Source organism: Fundulus heteroclitus, chromosome 8 (genome assembly GCF_011125445.2).
Source record: "Fundulus heteroclitus isolate FHET01 chromosome 8, MU-UCD_Fhet_4.1, whole genome shotgun sequence".
NCBI lineage: Eukaryota > Metazoa > Chordata > Actinopteri > Cyprinodontiformes > Fundulidae > Fundulus > Fundulus heteroclitus.
The window spans coordinates 18,569,347-18,591,372 of record NC_046368.1 but is presented as its reverse complement, the minus strand read 5'-3'; the positions used below and the strand labels follow the sequence as shown (position 1 = coordinate 18,591,372).

The window sequence follows — 22,026 nt, the reverse complement described above, 5'->3', positions numbered from 1 at the left end:
AGATCTGTTTTTCCACACACTGGTGTCACACCAAACACACCACCTGTGTTCATCAGTGCAGTTTTGTCCAAGTAAAGCTCCAAATATTTATTTATTTTTTCATATTTCTGACAGTAGGAGAGAAAAACAACTTTTCCTGCAGTACTAGTTGGTATATAGACGGCATGTAATGGTTAAGGAGACTTTGTGGCCCAGAGAGGCCATCTTAAAAAAATGCTTCAGTTATATTGAGTTTAAATTTGACCAACTGTGCCCCTGAAAATAGATATATTCAAATCATGCTGCTCAAAAAAAAAAAAAAAAATGTTTCAGGCTTTTTTTGTAATTGCTGGAACTTACTGTAGTGTATACTTAATCTGTATACACTGGTTGAAATAAAGCAAAAATAAACTTATAATTAGTGTTGCGCCGATGCCATATTTTGGGCCCGATACCTGGCTGTGCAGTATTGGCCGATACTGATACCATACCGATACCATCTGTTTGAAATTGTGTGTGTGTGTGTATGAAGAACTGCATACTACTTAGGGTAGAACATTTTATTGCCTACCTGGAATGGGTGACAATAGTTGAATAAACTTTTGCATTTCCAAGGCCAAAATAGTGCAACATTCGTGAAATTATAACTTGTATAATAGTAGTGCAACAGTAACAGAGTAAAATTACATTAATAACTGAATAATCTCTTTTAAACCCAGAGTCTTGGCTCTCAAATGCCAAAATAGTGCAACTTTCATGAACTTATATAACATGTGTAATACCAGTCGGGAGAGAGAAGACTGCGTTCAAGTGACATACAAACATCAAAATGGTATCGGTGCCTATTTGTTGGTACTCGCCGATACCGATACCACCATTTTAGTACTGGATCGGTTTCTCGTGCGATACTGGTATCGGTGCAACACTACTTATAATAATGTAAGACAGAACACACGCCAAGCATGAGACCTACCCAGGCCTTCTCCCATCTTTTCAGCAGCTGATCGTGCTCTGTGAGCGCACTTCTCCATTGGTTCACATCCCTCGATGGAATGTTTTCGTCTGTCAAACAACATCCTTCATAGTTTTAAAACAAGACTCGTCTTCATCAGTGCCAACACATGCAACCAGCCAGGGCACACACACCACAAAGCCCCTTCACTGCAGTCTAACATTTTTAGCCACATTCGCACAAACCAGGGCCAAAGTACCTCCAGTAGTGAGATGGAGGTCGATCTCAGAGGTGTCGCTTCCTGTGCTGGCTTTAGCAACACAGTGGTAACGGGCCTCCTTGATCAGCGGCCCCCCTCGGAGGCAGCTGCTCACCAGAACCTCCCTCTTGCCCAGCGGCGTGCGGTGCGTTTCGGTGGTGTCCACACTGTGCCCGTTCATTAGCCACTGAATGTGGACGTCCCTAGGACCTGCAGGACAGAACGGGACCTCTTGTTGACCCCTGATTGTCAAAGCGCTGGCACGGAGAACAGGGAGCTTTTCTTTGGACATGTTTACGTGGCGAAACGGCTTCAGCCACCACTTGTAGAGGGTTCAAGTAATCACGTAACAACTGAACGTGTCGTATCTGATAACGTTTTGTGTAAACAGTGACATGCAATCAGCTCAGCATGCTTGGAAAAAAAAAACATGCGATAACGAAAAGCTCTCCTGAAGAACACGAGGCGTTCGTTAAACTTGATTCGTTAAACTTGATTTTCTTTTATCTATTCATGGGCATCTTATAAACTTATAAAAGGAAGTCTTGAAGCAGAAGTTTCAAAATCTCTGCCTGATAAATCGTCGCCAACCAGGAAGACCTTTTTCAAAACATCTCAAGTGTAGATTGTATCAGATCAGCCCCTCCCCCAAAGATGGTAAGATGTTTACTTCTAGGAATTGAAACAATTTAAGCAAACATATCCTCCATTCTGCCAGCACCAGCAGCCGTTTTGTTCCACTGTTCAGGACCCCGTTTCAGAAAGAATGGCCGATCTACCCTAAGTAGAAAGCCTCTACTCTGAGTAGTTCTACCTCATGCTGTCATACTCAGTGTTTTCGATTTCTGAACAGGCGATATCAGTCAGGTAACTAAACTCAGCGTCCAATCAACCCTGAGTTAAGTGCAACCAAAAACCCTGAAAGAAGCCGTGATTCACTGTGGTAACAGCAGGAAGTAAGCCCCTACGTACATTTCTCATGAGTGGAATTAGAAATCTTTCACAACGGCATATGGAGAATATCAAGAGAATTAAAAGGAGACAATGCTGTTGCTACTGAGAAAAAGCAACTTAGCAGCAGAGAATTGCTGAAAAAGTCAATGCGTGGTTGATGTTATTTGAGGGAAAATTTAAGCTGTATTCTCACACTTTGCTCATTCAATATTGATTAAAATACAGTTTAATCAGGTAAGGTCCAGTTATAAGTTATGTTTAACCTTAACCAACTAAAGCATTATTGGATATATTTTTGGCAGCATTTGGCTTCAGCCATCCGTCAAAAAATTTGACAGATTTTCTTGTAGGAGGGTAATTTGTGCCAACCTCACTTTATATTCATCATATAATTATTGTAATTCTTTACTATCAGGAAGTCCACAGAGTGCAGTTCAAAGCCTTCAGCTGATCCAAAATGCTGCAGCAAGAGTTCTGATGAAAATCAACAAGAGGGATCATATTTCTCCAATTTTAGCTTCCCTTCATTGGCTTCCTGTTAAATCAAGAATAGAATTTAAAATTCTTCTTCTAACGTATAAAGCCCTTCATAATCAAACTCCATCATATATCAGAGCTCTGATTACCCCGTATGTTCCTAACAGAGCACTTCGCTCTCAGACCGCAGGTCTGCTGGTGGTTCCTAGAGTCTCTAAAAGTAGAATGGGAGGCAGATCCTTTAGCTATCAGGCTCCTCTCTTGTGGAACCAACTCCCAGTTTTGGTCCGTGAGGCAGACACCCTGTCTACTTTTAAGACTAGGCTTAAAACTTTTCTTTTTGACAAAAATTATAACTAGTGACTCATGTTACTCTCAGCTACCTTTATAGTTTTACTGCTATAGGCTTAGGTTACTGGAGTATATCAGGATCTAATTTTATCACTATATTGAGTTCTACTGTTTTTTCAATTATGCATTATGTGTTGTCATTTCTGCTTTAACTTTCTGTTCTCTCTCTTTTCTCTTCATAGTAGGTACACCTGGTCTGGCGTTCTGTTAACTGTGACATCATCCAGAGAAGACGGCTCACCCGCTACTACCATCTAATGTAGAACAGATTACTAGATCAATGTGTGCTTCTGTGCTTTTTTGTCTCTCTTGTTGTGTCTCTGTTCTGTCTTCTGTAACCCCAGTCGGTCGAGGCAGATGACCGTTCATACTGAGACCGGTTCTGCCGGAGTTTTTTTTTCCCGTTAATGGGTGGTTTTTCTTCCCACTGTCGCTTCATGCTTGCTCAGTATGAGGGATTGCAGCAAAGCCATGTACAATGCAGATGACGCTTCCTGTGGCTCTACGGTTCCCCAGGAGTGAATGCTGCTTGTCGGGACTTTGATGCAATCAACTGGTTTCCTTATATAGGACATTTTTGACCAATCTGTATAATCTGACCCAATCTGTATAATATGATTGAACTTGACTTTGTAAAGTGCCTTGAGATGACATGTTTCATGATTTGGCGCTATATAAATAAAATTGAATTGAATTGAATATAGGCTATATTTATATTTTAGGTTGAAGTAAAGGTGGCGTTAAGGGAAGATGTTCATATATCTATATTGATATAGACATATATGAATAGAAACAAACAAATGGAAAATTAGAGCTGAAAGTCTTAAAATTTCATACAGAATAAATTATTGCTTTCATTCTGTGTAGGTCTTTTGTTAATCTTGTGGGTCTCTGATTATGGAACAACATTAAACTATCATAACCGAGTGCAACAGTACAACAACTGTTGTCTCTCCCCCTCTCTTGTACCCCCTTTCCTGTCAGCCCACTGTGTAAAAATCTAACCACTACTGCCGTAAAAAGCTAAAAAAAATAAATTACTTTGATTATCCTCCAACTCAGCTTTCTGAAACAGGGCCCAGACGTCTGAACATGCTTCTTGGCTTCATTAGGGAACCGTTCTCTCTCCCAGTTTAAAGCAGACAAGAGAAGCTCAAGGTTGAATACTTATTGGGACCGGTCTGAGGCATAAAGGGTTGAAGTTGTATTACACAACATCTCCCACTTTGGATCTGAAAACAGTAAAGAAAGTAGTCATCCTGGATGTTCTCTGCATGCCTTTCTAAATGACCAATCACATGCAGAGAATCAGCAAGTAACAGTCAGTATATGGGTGTGTAAAATGTCTTGAAATAAATACAGCTGTTCTGTAAAGGTCTGTATGAGACCATTAGTTAAAAATGAACAGCGTCACGTAAGCAAAAAAAGGCAGCAGGAAGAAAGTTTAAACCAGAGGTAGGTTATAAAACAAGATTTGAATATCTCTGAGGTCACCGTTTAAGCCACCATCCGAAAATGGGCAGAGTATGACTACTGCAAACCTAGAATGCAAAGCAGACTGGGCAAGGACAGCGTTAATCAGAGTAGCAGCCAAGAGGCCCTGGGTAACTCTGGAGGAGCTGCTGAGATCCACAACACAGGTGGGAGAATCTCCACAGGAAAACAGTCATGTACCCACACATCTGGCCTCGTGGCCAATATGAAAACACTTGCTGAATGAAAGCCATAAGAAGACATTCATTATGTAGGAGATAAGGAGGCAGGTGCTCCGGTCAGGTCAGATCAAGTTTGAACCCTTTTTTTGACCAACCCTAACCCTAAACACCAAGCCGTCAGTCAAACATGGTGATGCTGTGGGGGCAACTTCCTGCAGCATTTACAGGAAAACGGCAGAGTTGGCAGCAAGATGAATCAAAATAAATACCTGGAAACATTTTTGGTGGTGGGGTGGAGGTCCACCTTCCAGCAGGACAAGAAAACAGCCAGAGCTACAATAGATAGAAGCACACGTACTGTATTTGAATGGTCCAGTCAAAGACCTGGCCTGAGATTCTGTGACTGGGGTTTAGCTGCTCTAATCATTGGCTGGGCTTGACAGTTTTATAAAGAAAAATGAGCAAAAACATCGGTCTCTAATTTGCAAAGTTGGTACCCAGCAGCTGTTAAAGGCAGCAGAAGGTGGCGCTACAACGTGTTAACTCAGAGTTGAGTGTGAATGCATGCTACCCTTTTCAGATCTTTAAATATTTAGCAAATATTTAAAGATCTGACTTGGCATTAACACAGTACTTTAGTGTTTGGTCCCTCACAAAAATCCCATTAAAATAGAAATAAAGTTCATGGTTGCAACATGACAAAATGTGGAAAAGTGTAGTGCGTATGGATTATTTTTGGACAGCAACTTACAACATTTTGTAATTTTGTGTCATTTATTCAGATTCAATTTTAAATAAAAAATTATTTCAAACTAGTTTTGGAAACGTCTGACACGGTTTATTTCACTTCTCAACTAGAAGCCCAACATCCCCTGGATTCAGGTACACAATCGAAAGGTATTTCCCATATATACAAATATATTCACAAATGTTTACAGGCATGAAAAATATTTAAATCAACAGTTTAAAATCAACAACTCGAGCTTGTTCCATGGAGACATCGTGAACAGTGTCTTTTAATTTGACAACTTTAAGACTGCGGTTACACAACAATGTACAAAAAAAAAAAACGTTTGTGCAAGTCGGTTGTATGAAGCTGACATTTTAACAATACGTCACTTTTTTTTTGTCTTTTCAGAAATCGATCCATCTTGGTGGTAATCCAGCAAATGAAAGCAAATAAATCCAGTAACCAGAACACCCACTTTCTGTTAGTATAGGTTTGAGTATTGCCAACACACACAGTAGAAAGGAGAGAAAATGAACGTAAAACCAAGGGTTAAATACACAGGGCGTGGATTTCAAAACCAAGCAAGGGGTCCCTGAGGGAGGGCAGGGTTTTGGGGGGAATGAGATGAGTCAGAGTCACAGGCAGCACTCACCCAGGGCGAAGCAGAAGAGCAGGAAGGCCTCCTGGGTGTGAACCCCCCAGGCCTGGTCCTTCAGGAGGGGAGGCAACAGTCTCACCCCCGCCTCCCGAGCCTTCCCGCTGGAAGGCTTGGTGGGGGAACAGGAGGAGCGAGCGAGGGAAGAGCGACAGCTACTTCCAGAGGATGACAGGGAAGATGAGGAGTCGATAAAGGAGGCTGTGAGAGGGAGTGGCGGAAGAGAAGAGAGCTTTGAGGAAAATCTGGACAGAGGATGGCATGCAGAGAGGATGAAAAAAGGAGAGTGAGGGATGTTAAGGTCAGAACGTCTGCAATAAGTTAGGTAAAAATGAAGGACCCGACCGCCGACTTCGTTGAGATTACCACAGATGCGTCATCTTAAATAATAATCTAAAACAGAATGTTTAATAAAGCCGTCGTAATAAATATAAAACTTCAGATCGTTTCCAGGGTTCCAATGTCCTCTGTTCATACTGTACATTTTTATTTCAGTAACACCGTATAAGAGAGACGGGCCGATAAAAGGTTAATACACAGGACAATCAGGAATGTCGACTTCACAGATAAAGTGAAAAAGAAAAAAAAAATTTTTTTTTAAAATCTCAGCAGTGCTACTCAGCAAGAGTCCGTGGTTCGATACATTCCAGCATTTCTCCACCAAGCAGGATGTCTCCATAGATTTTCCATCTTCTGATATGTCGACCCTGCGATGAAGCTTCACAAAACCAGGTGATGTGGCCGACAAGGCAAGGTGACCCACCGAGGCCAGTCACACAGAAACAACCCATCCCTGAGAAATTACCATGACCATGAAGCATCAGTTCAACAACGAATGGATGCAAAATGCTCCAAGAGACAAGCATTCACTCGGGCTGAATAGAAAAAAAGATTCCAATTTGGAAAACATCACGGCCATTTACCAATTTGGTAAATAACGTTTCCAATTTGGAATATAAGAAATAGCTTTTCTTGCTGGACACAGCTGAAAGGGTAGACGTCCCGAATCAGACCCCAACAGAGCAGAATGCCTGGTCTAAGCCTTGAGATATTTACAGTCTGCTAGATGCTGGACGCTCTTCACCTCCATCACATGTAGCTTGTTTGCTAGGCGTGGGCCAGTAACCTGCAACCCGTATGGAAGCATGCCAAGGTTTTAGAAAGTTACGCTTTCAAAGCGAGACAGAGAAGATGGCCAGAGTTTTCTCCAGAAGAGCATCGAGTAATGCAACGCTGCCCCTCCCCCACTTGTTGCACTACACCTTTTCTTCACCTACAAAAAGGTGACAAATTCAGCTGTTTGGAAACATTTCTGGTTGTGAAAACATCAACCCTTCCCTAAGGCCGACCAAAAGGTTAAATATTCTGCACAACCTACAACTACATTTTTCAGTTTATTCAATATTTTTGCTCAATTTTTTGGATTAGAATCCAAATAAAAGTTATTATGGATGTAATGTTATGTGTATTGTCATAGCAGCACTACAAATTTCTTTTTAAAATAAAAGTAACTGGATCATGTTTTGTTTTTTTATGCTGAATGCCTCAAATCTGGTATTTTTACTCAATGCCATCCAACCGACCCATGCCTACTGCAGACAGGAAGCACACGGCCCTGGCATACTTTCTATGCTGAACAACAGACAACCGCCACAGATTCTAGCAGTAAGGTTCATCTGCATCTGCAAACTGGATGGACTGGGAGTCGCAGTCCACATCGAAAGGCTTCTCCTGCGAGGAGCTGTCGCCTCCAGAGTTGTGAGACGGGACGCGACCGTTGCTGCACTCCGGCTCAGTCTCGTAGCCCGTGTCGCGCAGTGCCTGCAGGTTTTTGGCCGCTTGGCTGCCGTTCTGGGCGGGTTGCTCGGTCATGTTGATTTTGTCAGCGGCGGGCGCTTCCATTAAACCCGCCTCACAGGCCCTGTACTCGGTCTGATGGGCGCACTTGTTGCTCCCCAGCAGAGCGGCCCGCAGCCTCAGGCACGGAGCTGGGAGGTACTGCATGTAGCAGTTGTACACCATGGCAGCCGAGAAGAGCAGGAAGAAGAGCAGAAAGAGGAAGAGGAGGGCCACGCTGTTGTTGTGCTGCAGGTACTCCGCCGAGGGGTCCTGGCTGTCTGGACGGGGGATGACGGGGTTCGGGGGAAGGTTCCTGCTGGGCTGTAACCGGACTGTGCCACCGGGGGGCGGGGTTAGTGATGAGTCAGTTTGGGGCGGGTAGGTGAGGAGGACTGTGGATGTGAAGCCGGCTGAAGTTAGTGGCTGTCTCTCTGTCTTAACATTACCTTCGGCTGCGTGCGCGCTAGTCGTCTCCTGGCTGCTGGCTGTGGTGGCCGCGTGCTTAGTCTGGGGAGGGGGTCTGGGAGGAAGCTGCAGATTCAACGTGTACCCAGCCAGCAGGCGGCTAAAGTTCTTCCCAGCGGCGGGAGCCCATTCCACAGACCAGCACTCGTAGTAACCCTGATCCTCGGGGGCCACGCTGTAAATGAGGAGCCCGTTTTCGGCGATGAAGTGGAAACGCGAGGCCTCGTTGAGGAGAGAGCCGTTAGATTTCCACATCACGTGTGCAAAGTTGGACTTAACCAGGCAGGGCAGCTCAGCAGAGCTTCCCGGTTTCACCAGCACCCTCTGGTAGTCCTGCGGAGACGCTGAAGACACTGGAAAGCAAACAAAAGACGGAGGTCACATTTGGATCTTCTGTTCTAGTAATGCTTCAAGTGTCAAAAATGTAATCAGAAATCAGGACAGCACTAATTATAAAAATAAATTATAAACAGTAGCAATCTGATGGGACGAGTGACCGGACTGACGGATTTAAATCTGAAATTAAAACATTTTTCCTTTTGGCTTCCCCCTACTTATGACCTGTAAACAAAATATCTCTCAGAGCTTCTCGTCAGGCTAAATGTGAACACGTCTTACCTGAAGGACACTTGTCTGCGTCACCATTCAGACTCTGGATCAACCTCCTGCAACACAAACACAGCCTCGTGAGCCATCACCAAGCACTGACGCCCTGTGCACACGAGTTTATCTTTCAGTTCAAACTGAAACATTTTGCTGTTTTTCTTCTGTTTGTGTACACAAACTACACTGCAGCTCTGTCCGCGGTGCCTTTTTAAGCAAAGTATCTGTGCACACGAGTCACAAAGAACATACCACCTCCTAGTGGCGTGGCAGGGAAATGACACGGTTTTTAGCGTTTCTACCAGTGTGTTGAACACGGGTATCCCAATTAAAACGCTGTCATGAAGACGTGTTAACAGAAACAGAAAAACATTCCCGTTTTTTCACGGATCATTGTGGCGTGCATAGGGGCTGAGATGACATACAAAGCAGGTCAAACAGGAAGAATATCTCTGGAAGTTTCATTTTTCCTGATGAGTGGAGCGCTGCCATGCAGAAAGAGAAGAGTGATAAAAAGTGAATGTGGCCAATCAGGTTACCTGAGCTGCTCCTTTGGAGCGTCAAGGATACCGACACAGGCGGCCGTGTCGGGGTCCCAGGCGCAGTAGGGGTCTCGAGCCAGGACACAGTCGTCACAGGAAGAGGACTTTCCACAAAAAGCTGTCGGAGACTGGACCACGCCAGAGTCTGACCCGGCATACACTGAGCGCGTCTGGAAGCAATGAGGTTGATCATGTGAATATGCAAAGAAACGTGTTCACAAACATTTCTAGAAAAAAAGAAGCAAAGGTGCAGCAATTCATCAGCCAGGGACTGGAATCTGCTTTCTTTGACTGGCTCTGAGTGCTGATCGGCAGGTCAGATACTGAAAAATCGCCTTTTCTTTTATATTCATTACATGCATTACAACTAAGAACTGACACCACGTTCTGTCTATAAATGCATCGACTAGAAGCCTGTAATTTGATGATAATTTTTTTTTTTTTAAATGGGTAAAGGTTGGGGAAATATTCTTAGATTCATAAATCAGGATGGTCTTGTAATCCTTTAATTGTCTGTGTAAACCTTTCCACTTTAAAGTGCCCTCAGAAAAAGGATTTAGATATAAATCTAAGTTGTTCAAAATGGGCCAGTCAGACTGCCAGGGGCGGTTCTAGACCAAATTTACCAGGGGGGCCAAGGTGGGGCCAGTGTTTTTTCACAGGGGCACAGAACATAAAAATTTAAAAACAATAAAATGGTTAACTGTGTAACTGTGTAATAATATTAAGTGAGCCACTTGTGGCTCTGGAACTGCAGGTTTCAGACATCTGATCTAGCAGTTGAAAACTTTGCCCCCTGCTCAATACGGCTAAAGCTAAAGGTGAAACATTTTAAGTTTTAAATTATTTTTTGAGTAAAGCTAGGCAAAAAAATAAAATTGGTCAAAATGACCAATCAATTATGGTTTCTTTGCCATTGCCAATAATTATGAGAAGTTTATTTAACATCATGCTTTTAGTACAGGGGCCATAACAGGGCATGGGCCCCTGTTGGCCCCTGTCTAGAACCGCCCCTGCAGACTGCAGGACCAGGCTAGAAAGAACATCTCTAAAAATAATGTTTTCAAGAACAAACTGACATTACAAATCCAATGACAATTCAAACCACTGGTGTAAATAAAATGACAGAGGCAGTAGCGTCTTATTGTTTCTCAGTGGTGAGGAGCCATTTTCACACATTATTCAAGATTGATTGATTATCACTGATTATTGGCTTTAGCTGGCTCACACTCAACCAATTACAGGGTAAATACTAGTGTTGCGCCGATGCCATTTTTGGCCCCGATACCCGATACCTGGCTGTGCAGTATTGGCTGATACCATACCGATACCATCTGTTTGAAATTGATGTGTGTGTGTGTATATGAAGAACTGCATACTACTTAGGGTAGGAGAACTTTTTATTGCCTACCTGGAATGGGTGACAATAGTTGAATAAACTTTTGGCTCTCAAAGGCCAAAATGGTGCAACATTCGTGAAATTATAACATGTATAATAGTAGTGCCACAGTAAGACAGTAAAATGACATTAATAATTGAATAATCTCTTTTAAACCCTGAGTTTTGGCTCTCAAATGCCAAAATAGTGCAACTTTCATGAACTTATTTAACATGTATAATAGTAGTCGGGAGAGAGAAGGCTGCGTTCAAGTGACATGCAAACATCAAAATGGTATCGTGCCTATTTGTTGCTACTCGCCGATACCACCATTTTAGAGCTGGATCGGGGCCCCATCCGATTCTGGTATCGGTATCGGTGCAACACTAATAAATACCAAGCTGAAAAAACTCACAGCTAGGAAACTGAGCTGTCAGAGCAAAACAAACAATTTTAAAACAGAGAATTTGATCAAACCCAAACCATACTTGAGTTCAGTCCTAAAGAACCAAAACAGTTGAGTTGGTCACCATTAGCAACATTATCTAAAACCATAGATTTCTTTGAGTTTTATGTATTCAGACAGTAAAGAAATATGCTCTCTAACAGAGTTTGAATTGCACCATCTGAGAGAAACAATAACATGCACATTCTCAGAAGAGAAAATAAACTTTGAAACAAAGTAAGGCCTGCAGTTTTTTTAAACACATGTCAGCAATATTGGATTTACTCAGAGTATCCTCAGAATTCAGTCTGAAGAGCTTATTTATGAATCCTATTTTGGATCCTTCCATTAGACACATAATGTACACGGATAAAGATTTTTCCCCTTTTCTGTGTCTATGCAAAAACATCCAAGTCCTGAACTGTAAGTGTTTTTTATTTTATGTTTGAGTTTTCTGGTATTTGGAAACCTTAGTGTTTACTGAAGGTGAAAAGTTTGAGAATGCCATATATAAAGCAGATTATTATTGGCTCACTAATTAATAGTAAAGATAAATTCTGTTAAATGCAGAATATAAAACTAATGATGGAAACTCTAAGAAGGCGGTCCATTGCGCCACATGGAGGCTAATAAATTGGCTTGAATGGAACATTCTGGAAAAAGTACAACAAATGCAAACGGACCTGTCATTGGGTGCTTTTTAATTTTGTTGAGCCTTTGTTCTGCATAAATTGGCTCAAATGTATCATTGAGATAAAAATCAGCTAAATGTTGAGCTCAGAAAATTGGTATCAACAAAAGGCAGTATGTCATTTAGGCTGAGGCAATGGTTGTTAAAAGAAAAGGATTCAGAGAAGTAAAGGAAAAGGAATTGGAAAAGAAATGAGTCAACATGGCAAAGCTACAGAGAAGGAAATGATTCATAAAGATCTCAATCACTAGCTTCCCTCTCTTCATAATGTTATCAGACACATTTATGCTGCTGCATTTAATACCCTTGTGTTATTGCTGTGCTGCACTTTAGCACTTTCTGTTTATGGCTTCCACCCTCAGCGAGTTTTCAGGAGACATCTCCTTCATTCATAAATATTTCGCATTGAGATGGAACAGAACATAGGATCCTATCTGAGATTCACAGAATTCCCCAGTAAGCTTCATTTCTGCTCGGGTTTTTGGAGAACTGAAAAGGTGTCTAACCTTGGAGGACAGCAGTAAGTTTTTTATGGGTTCAGAGTTCTTCAGGAGCTGGATCTCCTCCACTATATGAACATCTTCCTCAAACACCACAGACTTGTGCAGGACCCCCTTATCTAAAGATGACAGTGGAACAAAAAACGATTATTCAACAAGTCATATATGGAATAGCTTTTTTTTAAACAGGCTTTTTACATAAGCTTCTCATACTAGCATAACTGAATTATTAGCATGTTAATGCAAATTTAAGCAAATTCCAACCATTTGCATGCAGCATGATAGCTGGTAGGTTCTTACCCGTTCCGCTGAAGATAACGTCATAGATGTTCCCATCAAGCGCGCGCACCCTCTCGACTACCAGCTGGGTGTAATTGACATCCTTGGTGATGAGTCGAGGTCTGTTGCCAATAGGCAGGACGGGGTCTTCCAGCAGCGGGTGGTCCCGCACAAACTGGAGGGTTTTGTCTGGCAGGTGGAGCGAGCTGCTGATGTTCTGCTGGCGCATTTGGCTGTTAATACACTGGTGTTAAAGAGAAAGGACGGGTTAAAAGTCAGACAGCTGTCAGATGTTTGTTACACAACCTTGAAAAAGTATTCATGGCCCATTAACGTTTCCCCACTTTCATGCATTTCAAACCGCACACCTTTTTTTTTTTATAAGCTAGCCAACATAAACTAGTGCGTAACTGTGAAGTGGAAGGAAAAGGACGCATGCCCATAGCCCACCTGAGTCAACATTGTAGAATCACAGAGTTGAAGCCTGCAAGTTCTACACATCTATAGACTGACCCTTTTTTCCATTTTATTTTACATTTTCCTTCAAAAAAAATAACCCAAGCTCAGTCAGGTTGGAAGGAGAGCACCGAAACAGCTATTTTCAAGTCTTACAGCAGATTCTCAATTGGATTTAGGTCTGGACTTTGACTGGGCCATTCTCACACAGGCATGCACTTTAATCTAAACCCCTCCACTCAAACCATGGTTTTATGTTTAGGGTTATATTTTCCTGCTAAATTGGAACTACGTGCGCACTGGCAGTAAGCTCTCACTGGTTTTCTACCAGTATTGGCTTGTATTAACCCACGTAGGTTAATATTACAGTCACTACTGGGTTGAATAAAGGGTTGAGTTTGAATTCAGTGTTTGTGTCGCTAAGCAACAGCTTAAAATGGCCAGGGCTGCACTTAAGAAAATATGTTTTGAATTGTTTGATAATTATTGATATCGACCAATATGATTCCTATTTTATCAACATACCTTTTTTCTATAATCGTCCTGCCCTAGCAGAAACTGAGTGAAAATTGAAGACTGGGAAAGTTTTTATGTTGAAGTTCTTGAATTATACGACACATATATCTTCACATATAGACTGCTAAAAAAATAACTAATTTCCCTATATGTCATGTTTCCAGTTATTTGTCAAAACAAGGTTTTAAAACCACTACACTATTAGATTTTGGTAGATTGGATTTGATTTTAACAAAGTCATATGTGCATGCTAATATAACATTAACAAACTAAATGTGTCCTGGTGGATTGTTATCTAACAAACCACAGCAATTGCTGACTGCACTGCAAAAACAGATCTAAAAATAAGCAAAATTGGCCTTTTCTGACAGGAGGATCTTCTCTAACAGAGATTATCAAAGCACCAGCTATTTAATAACTTAACAGCCTTATCCCTGACTTGTCTGCCATGTTCCTTGGTCTTCATGATGCTGCTTATTCTCTGTTATCTACCAAGTCTCTGATGCTTTCAAAAAACGTTTAAGGGATGTGAATACTTTTGCAAGGCACTGTAAGAATGAATATTTGAGTATTTTCGGCAGACTAAATAGTTGCGAGCTCTGGATTGTGCAAACGTGGCGAGTCTAGAGTTGAAAGGTAACTTACTGCACCAGCACGAGGAGAAGGGGGGATGCCGTTATACCGCACCCACTTTGTGTGGGACTGCTCCACTGTGGCCTTCTGCATATACTTCCCTTTAGAGAAGACTTCCTCCACAGCTGTCATGTTGTAGGCGCACACCGCCGACAAACCCACATTCCCCCTACAGACGGGAAGGCACCGGTGTGATAATGAAGTTAGACAACACGGAGACGTGAAGTAGAACATTAAAATTTAAATGCAACATGGATGTGTTAACAGATCAGAGGAAAGAGGAAAAAAAAAAAAAATCACTGACCACTGAGAGGTGAAGATGCCATAGAAGATTGTATCCCTCCAGTCTTTGCCCTTCAGGATGAAAACGTCGTGGACCACGTTGAAAACAAAGTTGAGCTCAGGCATGGAGCAAACCAGCTTGGCTTTCAGAAAGGAGGTCCATTTCTTCTGCAGAGTGCGCTGCCCCCCAAGGTCACCCTGGAAATGAGCATGAAACACTTTAGGCTGTATAAAAATGCATAGAGAGGAAACAGAAGTAAAACTGAACAATTTAAGGCAGGTTAATCAATGTGTGCTAGGAGCATCAGAATCTACTAATTTTCCTTTTATTTGCCAACAGACTCGTCATTCTAAAAAGATTATATTGCACCACTGCAGTTTATCTTATTAATACCATTATGCCTTGTGAATAAAAAACACACATTTGGCAGAAACTAGGGCTGGACGATAATTCAACAACAATATTCATCAATCAATAGCCGTAAATCGATGATAGAAAAGAAAAGGGGTCAATAAAAAGTTCAATAGAATAATAGTTTTCCTTCCTTTTGCATTCCCTCATGTTGGTTAATATTACACTACTTGGTTGAATAAAGGGTTGAGTTTGAATTCAGTGTTTGTGTGTTCTTTCTCTAAAAATAGGTCGCTAAGCAACAGCTTAAAATGGCCAGGGCTGCACTTAAAAAAATATGTTTTGAATTGTTTGATAATAATTGATATTGACCAATATGATTTCTATTTTATCAATATACCTTTTTTCTATATCGTCCTGCCCTAGCAGAAACTAAGTGAAAATTTAAGACTGGGTAAGTTTTTATGTTGAAGTTCTTGAATTATACGACGCATATATCTTCACATATAGACCACTGAAAAATAACTAATTTCCCTATTTGTCATGTTTCCAGTTATTTGTCAAAATGAGGTTTTACAACCACAACAAAGAAGGTGAATCCAAATTTCCCTCAGATTGTATATGAAACAAACATCAAATAGCTAGTTATTATGTCCAAATGTCAGATGTTCACCATTTAAAGTTTTGAGCAAAGAAAGTTTTTTTTTTTTAACTATTAGATTTTGGTAGATTGGATTTGATTTTAACAAAGTCATATGTGCATGCTAATATAACATTAACAAACTAAATGTGTTCTGGTGGATTGTTATCTAACATACCTCAGTAATTGCTGACTGGAAATCTGTACAGTAAAATGAGCTTGACTAAGATTTGAAGAAAACGTCAAATGTAAGGAAGGCTGGAAACGGAAAGAGCTGCAAACAACGACTGAGATAAAGGAGGCACGCTGCAGGTATGAGCAGATGGTGTGCTGACCTTACAGACGCGAGCCACCCTGGGAATGAGCAGCTTGCCAAAGAACTCGTACTCCACCGACACCTCGGTGAAGAAGTAGTAGATTTTGTCGTCCTCGCCGTCTACTCTGTGCTTCCCGGCTCTGATCACGTCTGCAAAGACAAAGCTGGGCTCTGCAATGAGCACCGATGGAAAAGACAGATAAAGACATTAGTAAAGTTATGTCAGTGGGTTTAGACCATCCATAAAGTAATCCTTTTACTCCCATTCATTTACAGAGAAATACCACACATAAATCCTAAAGTGAGTGTTTTAATACTGAGTGTATAACAACAGTTTATCTGCAAAGTGTTGAAGATTTCTGTGACGCAAGATAATGCGACCAGGAAGATTGTTCTGTACAGTTCAAATGACAAACAAAGTTATGATGCAGAAAAAATATAAAGAAATAAAAAAGCTACCGTAACCTGGCTGCATAGGCTTTTATGTCCTCAAAACTTAGTTGATCAGGTTTTGATTTAATTTCAACATTCAGTCTCGAGTTCACAGCTTTAACAGTTTGTACAAATATGATAAGCTGAAGTAAAAAGTATTTTAGTAGTAAGAAAATATTATCTGTGTGCACCAGAACAGGGAAGGCAGCCGCAATTTTGGGATAAGAATGACATTTTATCACAATCTTTCTGTATCAAGGTAAAAGGTCTCATTGAGAGGAAACCTTATTTTTTTACGAGTGACCGGACCACAGATAACATGGACGCTTCTACAAAACTGATTAAAAGATGAAAAAAACAAAACTAAAAAGATAAATCTCTATATTAGAGTATCAGTGAAAAGTTTATGTATTTCAGCAATTCACTTTAATGTGACATCCTATAGATTGATCACAGACAACTGCTAACTCCCTCACTAACCCCTGCCAAAATGTTGAGTACATATATTATAATTACTGTATTGAAAACCCTTTTCTCGTGTAATATCAAACTGTTCAGTAATAAAGGTTTTAAAATTTGCTTTATGCCATATTCATCAAACCTAACAGAAATAAATGTATGACTCTACTACTCTGTACGCATATACTGTACAGGAAGACAAGCCTTTTCCTTCAAAGGAAACATTCAGCCCTGGGCAAAAAAACTCTCCAAAAACCATGTGTGAGAATGTTTTATCTGCTGAAACTACACCTGAACTTTGGGACGAACATTTCAAAAATGGTACAAAAACGGCACTGGTCAAACTAAGAGAAGAATAATAAAAAAAACATATCCACAGTGAAACACAGTGGTGGCTGCATCCTCCTTAGTCGTTAATTTTCTTAAGGTGGAACTAGAGTATTGGTCAGCGTGGAAGAAATTATGAACATAAACAATTGAAGATGAAGACTGATTTGATTTTCCGCATCACAACGAGGACAATCATGATTTAAGAACAACTTCCCCTGAACAAAATTCAAGTTTGAAATAGGCCTAGCCAGAGTCCAGAACTAAATATGACAGAAACCATCTGGGTTTAATTTAGGAGAGCCGTAAACAAGTGACCTGCAAAATGTGTCAGATTCAGCAAAATGATCTACAAAATGTACCAGATTCAGATTTATCTCAATCTGACACATTAGGACAACAGCAGAGTGTGCGTTCTGTCAATTCACTGCATTTAGAAGTCCTAAAACAGAAGAGACTTTGACTTGCAGGGAGCACTTGCAGCAAACAGGCCTGTTTAAATGTGGCCCTCTATCAGGGTCGCTTCCACAATGAATCAGCAACAGTCGATGGTTCAGCTGCCAGCGGCAGTGACATTTTAACAGCCAATGGGACGGTTATGTCTGAGTGAAAATGAGAAGCTGCTAGTTGCGTGTTCTGGACACTGTTCCTAACTAACAAAACAGAAGAAGGAAAGACATTTTTTTTTTGTGAGAGAACTAAATCAGTCATATTCTGCATGTGTGGGATGCTGTACAAACGAGGACAGTCAAGGTGGGGAAAAAGGTCCCTAAGGTGAGTCCCAGTACCCAGCATATTGAAGTATGAAACTGCTGTGAAAAAAGGCCCAAACTCACCGTTGAGCCATGACGTGGAGTACTCGGTCCTAAGCAGGGAATGGGGTGGAGAGTATCTGGAAATAATCGGTTCACTGCCTAAGAAGTTGTAAGCTGTCCCAGAGTACAGCTCTCCATCTGATGGGAACGTGGAGAATAAAGCAGTGTCAGTTTTCCCTCGCCATGACCAGAGATTACTGCAGATTATTATCCACTTTAACGCAGGCGCTTCAACCAAAAGAGCTCTTTGTGAAATGAGCCGAAGCTGGACTCAACTCACCGACCATGACAGCGGTGAAGCTCTGCGACGGGTCATACGAGCACTTCCCTCTGCCTTCCTCAGGTCGACCCTCCATAGAAAAGTCCCTAAGATTCTGAAAGAGAAGCTCATATCAGTTTTCCTGATGGTTAGCAAGTCGGTGCATGCGTCTGCGTGCGCAGCCCGGTGTTCACAGTTGAGGTGTAATGGAGCATTAACCTACCAAGTAATCACACTGAGGCTGGAAGGCATGTGTGCCGCAGACGTAAAGCCGCTCGTCGTCCACTATTTGGAGCACTCTAATGTAGTTCAGGCAGTCCCGCTAAAACAGAGCGGTACAGATTTATTACAAGCTAGAAGGGCACAGGGAGCCACACAGAAAGTAAAACAAGTCAGAAATGTATTCATTATCTTGCAAACCTCTTTGGATTTCCCTTTAAGTGTGCACATCATCATGGGATTTTCTGCAACTTTCCACTGAACCTTAAAAACAAAAACATTACAACTCAGATTCCTCGTTTTTCTTTCCTGTGATAGCAGCATTGTTGCTATTCGTCTACCTTGTGGTTCCTGACGGTCACATTCCTCTTGCTGAGCTCAAAGATGGCTTCCCTTGCTCCCACATACAGAGCGTCTCTATCCTCGCTCAGCAGCAGCGTCGAGTAGTTGGAGATGCCCGGCTCCGAAAACTCCAAGAGATCCAAGTCTGGCGAGAGGGACGTTCGGTGATTAGATTACGTTCACGGCAAAAGAAACAACTAGTTAAAGTCTGCATTAAACCATATTCAGAGTTTAAATAAAGCTGCCCATTGTTTAGATCCACAGTCCTGTGCTTGTCTGCATACTCAGAGATACATGTTATATTAGGCTCCTCTGCAGAGTAACTGTGGATGTGAGGACTGATTTTAAACGGACTGAAGGAAAATACTGGCACAGACTCTTGGCTACCCAGTCCAGGCAGATTCTAGGTTCCTGAATAGAGAGAGGGTTGCAAAGGTCCTTGAACTTCTCCACATCTTGTTATGATTGCAAACGTCTATGGATGTCGTTTAGCTTTTATGGGACAGACCACGACAAAGTAATGCGTGTTAGATTTTAACGAGAACAAGGAAGCAACGTTTCAAAAATCAAAGATTTTCACTTATTCAAATCTGAAAACTATAGCATGCATCAGCCCCTTTCAATAAGATACTCCTAAATAAAATCCTGTTTCATTTAATTAGTAAATAGAGTTCAGCTCTGTGCAGTTTAATTGGACTATAAAAGCAGCTGAACTAATGAAGGGGTGTGAAACAATATGTCAAGCTCTGAACATCTCTCACACTCAGTGTCCGAAATTAACTTCCTGATTCACCAGTCAAGTTGTCCGGTGGACGAAAAAAAAAAAAAAAAAAAAAAAGTCAACCGGCCAAGCATATTTTTACCGACCAAAGTCTGACTGACTCCTGTTAAATATCTCCACATAATCCCGCTACGTAGTTAACCTGAGCTAAATGCTAGTTAGCAAACGGACATGAGGTAGTTGCTGTCGTCCTCGTGTCACATGTGCGAGTGTTTGTGTACGTTTGTTGTCATATGAGCTGACAGCAGAGGAACATAAAGAAGCATCCACCCAAAGGATGACTGAAAAACAATTTATTTGGTACAAACATTTACTCGCCATGTGGCAGCTAGCCCTCTGAAATTTACTCGCCAAACGGAAAATTAACTTGCATCTGGCGAGTGTGGATTTCGGACCCTTCTCACACTTTAGACCTTGATTCAAAAATGGAGAATTTCACAACTGCAAAGATGCCAAAACATGATCGTCTACCTGAATGTCAGGGCAGGCGAGGAAAGCATTAAACAGAGCAGCAGCAAAGAGGCTCATGGTAATTCTGGAGGAGCTGCAGAGATAACCAGCTCAGGTTTAGGGGATCTATTAGTTACTCATTTTAAAAACCTTTGTACAACAGTCACAAAAAGGAGAAGCCACTGCAGAGTGAAAGCCAGAAGTCAATTTTCCAGTTTGCAACCAGCCATGCAGGGAACACAGAAACACAAAATGAAGCTTTTGTTCTACATGCAAATCAATAGGAGAGGGTGGAAAAAACAACTAATGATGCAAATTAGTTAAACAGGTAAAAACATGGTGGCAGCAGCACCATGGTGTTGGTGGGAGGACTGATGGAGCTAAATGCTGGAGAATCCTGAGAGAAAACACGCAAAAACCTTAAGGTTGAGTGAGGGGTTCAGCTTCCAGCAGGAGTATGACTTTAAACACAAATGGACTGACACTGGTCTTAGAACGGCCCAGTCAAAGTCCAGACCCAAATCCAATTGAGAATCTGAGGCAAAACGTGACAACTTCTGTTCAGAGCAACTCTCCATCCACCCCAACTAAGACTGAGCCATTCAAAAAAAGTCACATAACCAAACATGTCATACTCCAAGTGTGTAAAGCTGAATAAAAATGCCCGACACACTTTTCAGATTTATTACTGTAAAATGTTCAAGGGGTATGAAAGCATTTGCAAGACAATGTAACAGGACTCCTGCCTTTTTGTCTCTTAAAGTCTTTTTGAACCATCATTAGTAATGAGCCTTCCAGCAGTGAGTCGAACAGTGAGCATGCAGATTAGACCTTTCCAAAGAGTCAAATTGTTTCCTGGACATTTTTCTACCAAAAACGACTCCATGATCTTCGCCATGACACATTTATGACATAACTCCTTTGTAAAGATGTTGCTGCTCCCGCTGTGTGTAATTGCACATGTTTTCACTAAGGACCCTCTGGTTGTGACAGTGGTAAGAGGCTTCAGGTTGCAGACGCAGGCCGTAAACAAGACAAAAACCCTCAGAGCAAGCGACTGAAACTGCGGCTAGGCGACAGCAAGGAGAGTTTAAAAGACGTTCTCACACCGAGACCGAGGTGCTTTAACTATATCTGTAGCCAGCAGTGAGGACTTCCTCTTCAGAGAATCGTCCACCTAATTTGAGACTGCAGCTAGTTTTTCTCGATAAATGTAGGCAACAGGTGAAACGAAGCGATCTATTGTGAACATGAGACACCGAGTTAAAAGAGTTTGACACATAAAGACCGTGTGAACGCCCTGTACCTCCTGCTCTCCCACCGGCGCAACTGAACTTTCTATCTGTGTATCGCGTTTCTTGTTTTGAGATGACATAAAGATACCGGCTCATAGTGGCAAGCGCTACTTCTCACAGAAAAGGCTTTTATAGAAAATTAAACTTTCATTTAACTATTTGTTTTTAATGCAAAAAATAATTTGGATGTTTTGACATTTCAAAAATCAAGAAATAAAAGATTAAAATATATAAAAAGAGTTTTCATTTCAGCAGTCCCTCATTTTCTATTGGTTTTTAGTCATTCTGGTTATAATTTGCCATCTGCTCACTTTATGTAACAGCTAAATCTATTGTATTCAGTCTGAATCAGGATGGTGAGAGGCTCTACCTTGGCGTTTCCAGGAAGTTCGGGGAACGCTGTGGGGTCCGTGGGTTGAAACCTCCAGGAGGAGCCCCAGAAAAACTCCCAGCACTCCAAATCCCATGTTGGACTCTGAAAGCTTCGGAACTGTGAAGTTTCCCCTGCAAAAAGCACAAAAAAAAAAAAAGACCAAATTAAATCCAGCGCACTTGAAGACCTGCACCAGCGCCGCTCGTCTCAGGCGTCTAAAGTTCTTTAAATGGGGTGATGTTATCGTGCCGCGCGAGCTGACAATTGCAGGAACCAGCATCAAGTTCTCTAAAGCGGAAAGCAGATTCATCCCCTTTCTGTAAAA

The 22,026-nt window shown here is 41.6% G+C and overlaps 2 protein-coding genes across 4 annotated transcripts in view; one reads left to right on the top strand and one right to left on the bottom strand.

Annotated features, from left to right (window-relative positions):
- Positions 1–5,886, top strand: part of zgc:86839 (CKS domain-containing protein) — a 12,044-nt gene extending 6,158 nt beyond the window's left edge. The window contains exon 4 of the mRNA XM_021319719.2: positions 5,766–5,886. The gene's annotated coding sequence lies outside the window, so the exon portion shown is untranslated. The remainder of the gene's footprint in view (positions 1–5,765) is intronic.
- Positions 1–22,026, bottom strand: part of sema4d (sema domain, immunoglobulin domain (Ig), transmembrane domain (TM) and short cytoplasmic domain, (semaphorin) 4D) — a 23,495-nt gene extending 1,469 nt beyond the window's left edge. The window contains exons 1-17 of one of the 3 annotated variants that reach the window (XM_021319715.2): positions 21,699–21,869; positions 18,802–18,947; positions 18,662–18,724; positions 18,465–18,563; positions 18,263–18,356; positions 18,004–18,120; positions 15,969–16,120; positions 14,664–14,839; positions 14,372–14,528; positions 12,776–12,998; positions 12,482–12,594; positions 9,459–9,631; positions 8,935–8,981; positions 8,298–8,669; positions 6,010–6,213; positions 1,191–1,400; positions 953–1,041 (exon numbers count right to left, since the gene is read on the bottom strand). In XM_021319715.2, the coding sequence (XP_021175390.2) occupies positions 953–1,041; positions 1,191–1,400; positions 6,010–6,213; positions 8,298–8,669; positions 8,935–8,981; positions 9,459–9,631; positions 12,482–12,594; positions 12,776–12,998; positions 14,372–14,528; positions 14,664–14,839; positions 15,969–16,120; positions 18,004–18,120; positions 18,263–18,356; positions 18,465–18,563; positions 18,662–18,724; positions 18,802–18,947; positions 21,699–21,795 (2,532 nt within the window). In that variant the 5' untranslated portion in view covers positions 21,796–21,869. Of the gene's footprint in view, positions 1–952; positions 1,042–1,190; positions 1,401–6,009; positions 6,214–6,462; positions 8,670–8,934; positions 8,982–9,458; positions 9,632–12,481; positions 12,595–12,775; positions 12,999–14,371; positions 14,529–14,663; positions 14,840–15,968; positions 16,121–18,003; positions 18,121–18,262; positions 18,357–18,464; positions 18,564–18,661; positions 18,725–18,801; positions 18,948–21,698 lie in introns of those variants that run through there. The other 2 variants (XM_021319716.2, XM_012868979.3) reach the window with 2 other exon arrangements.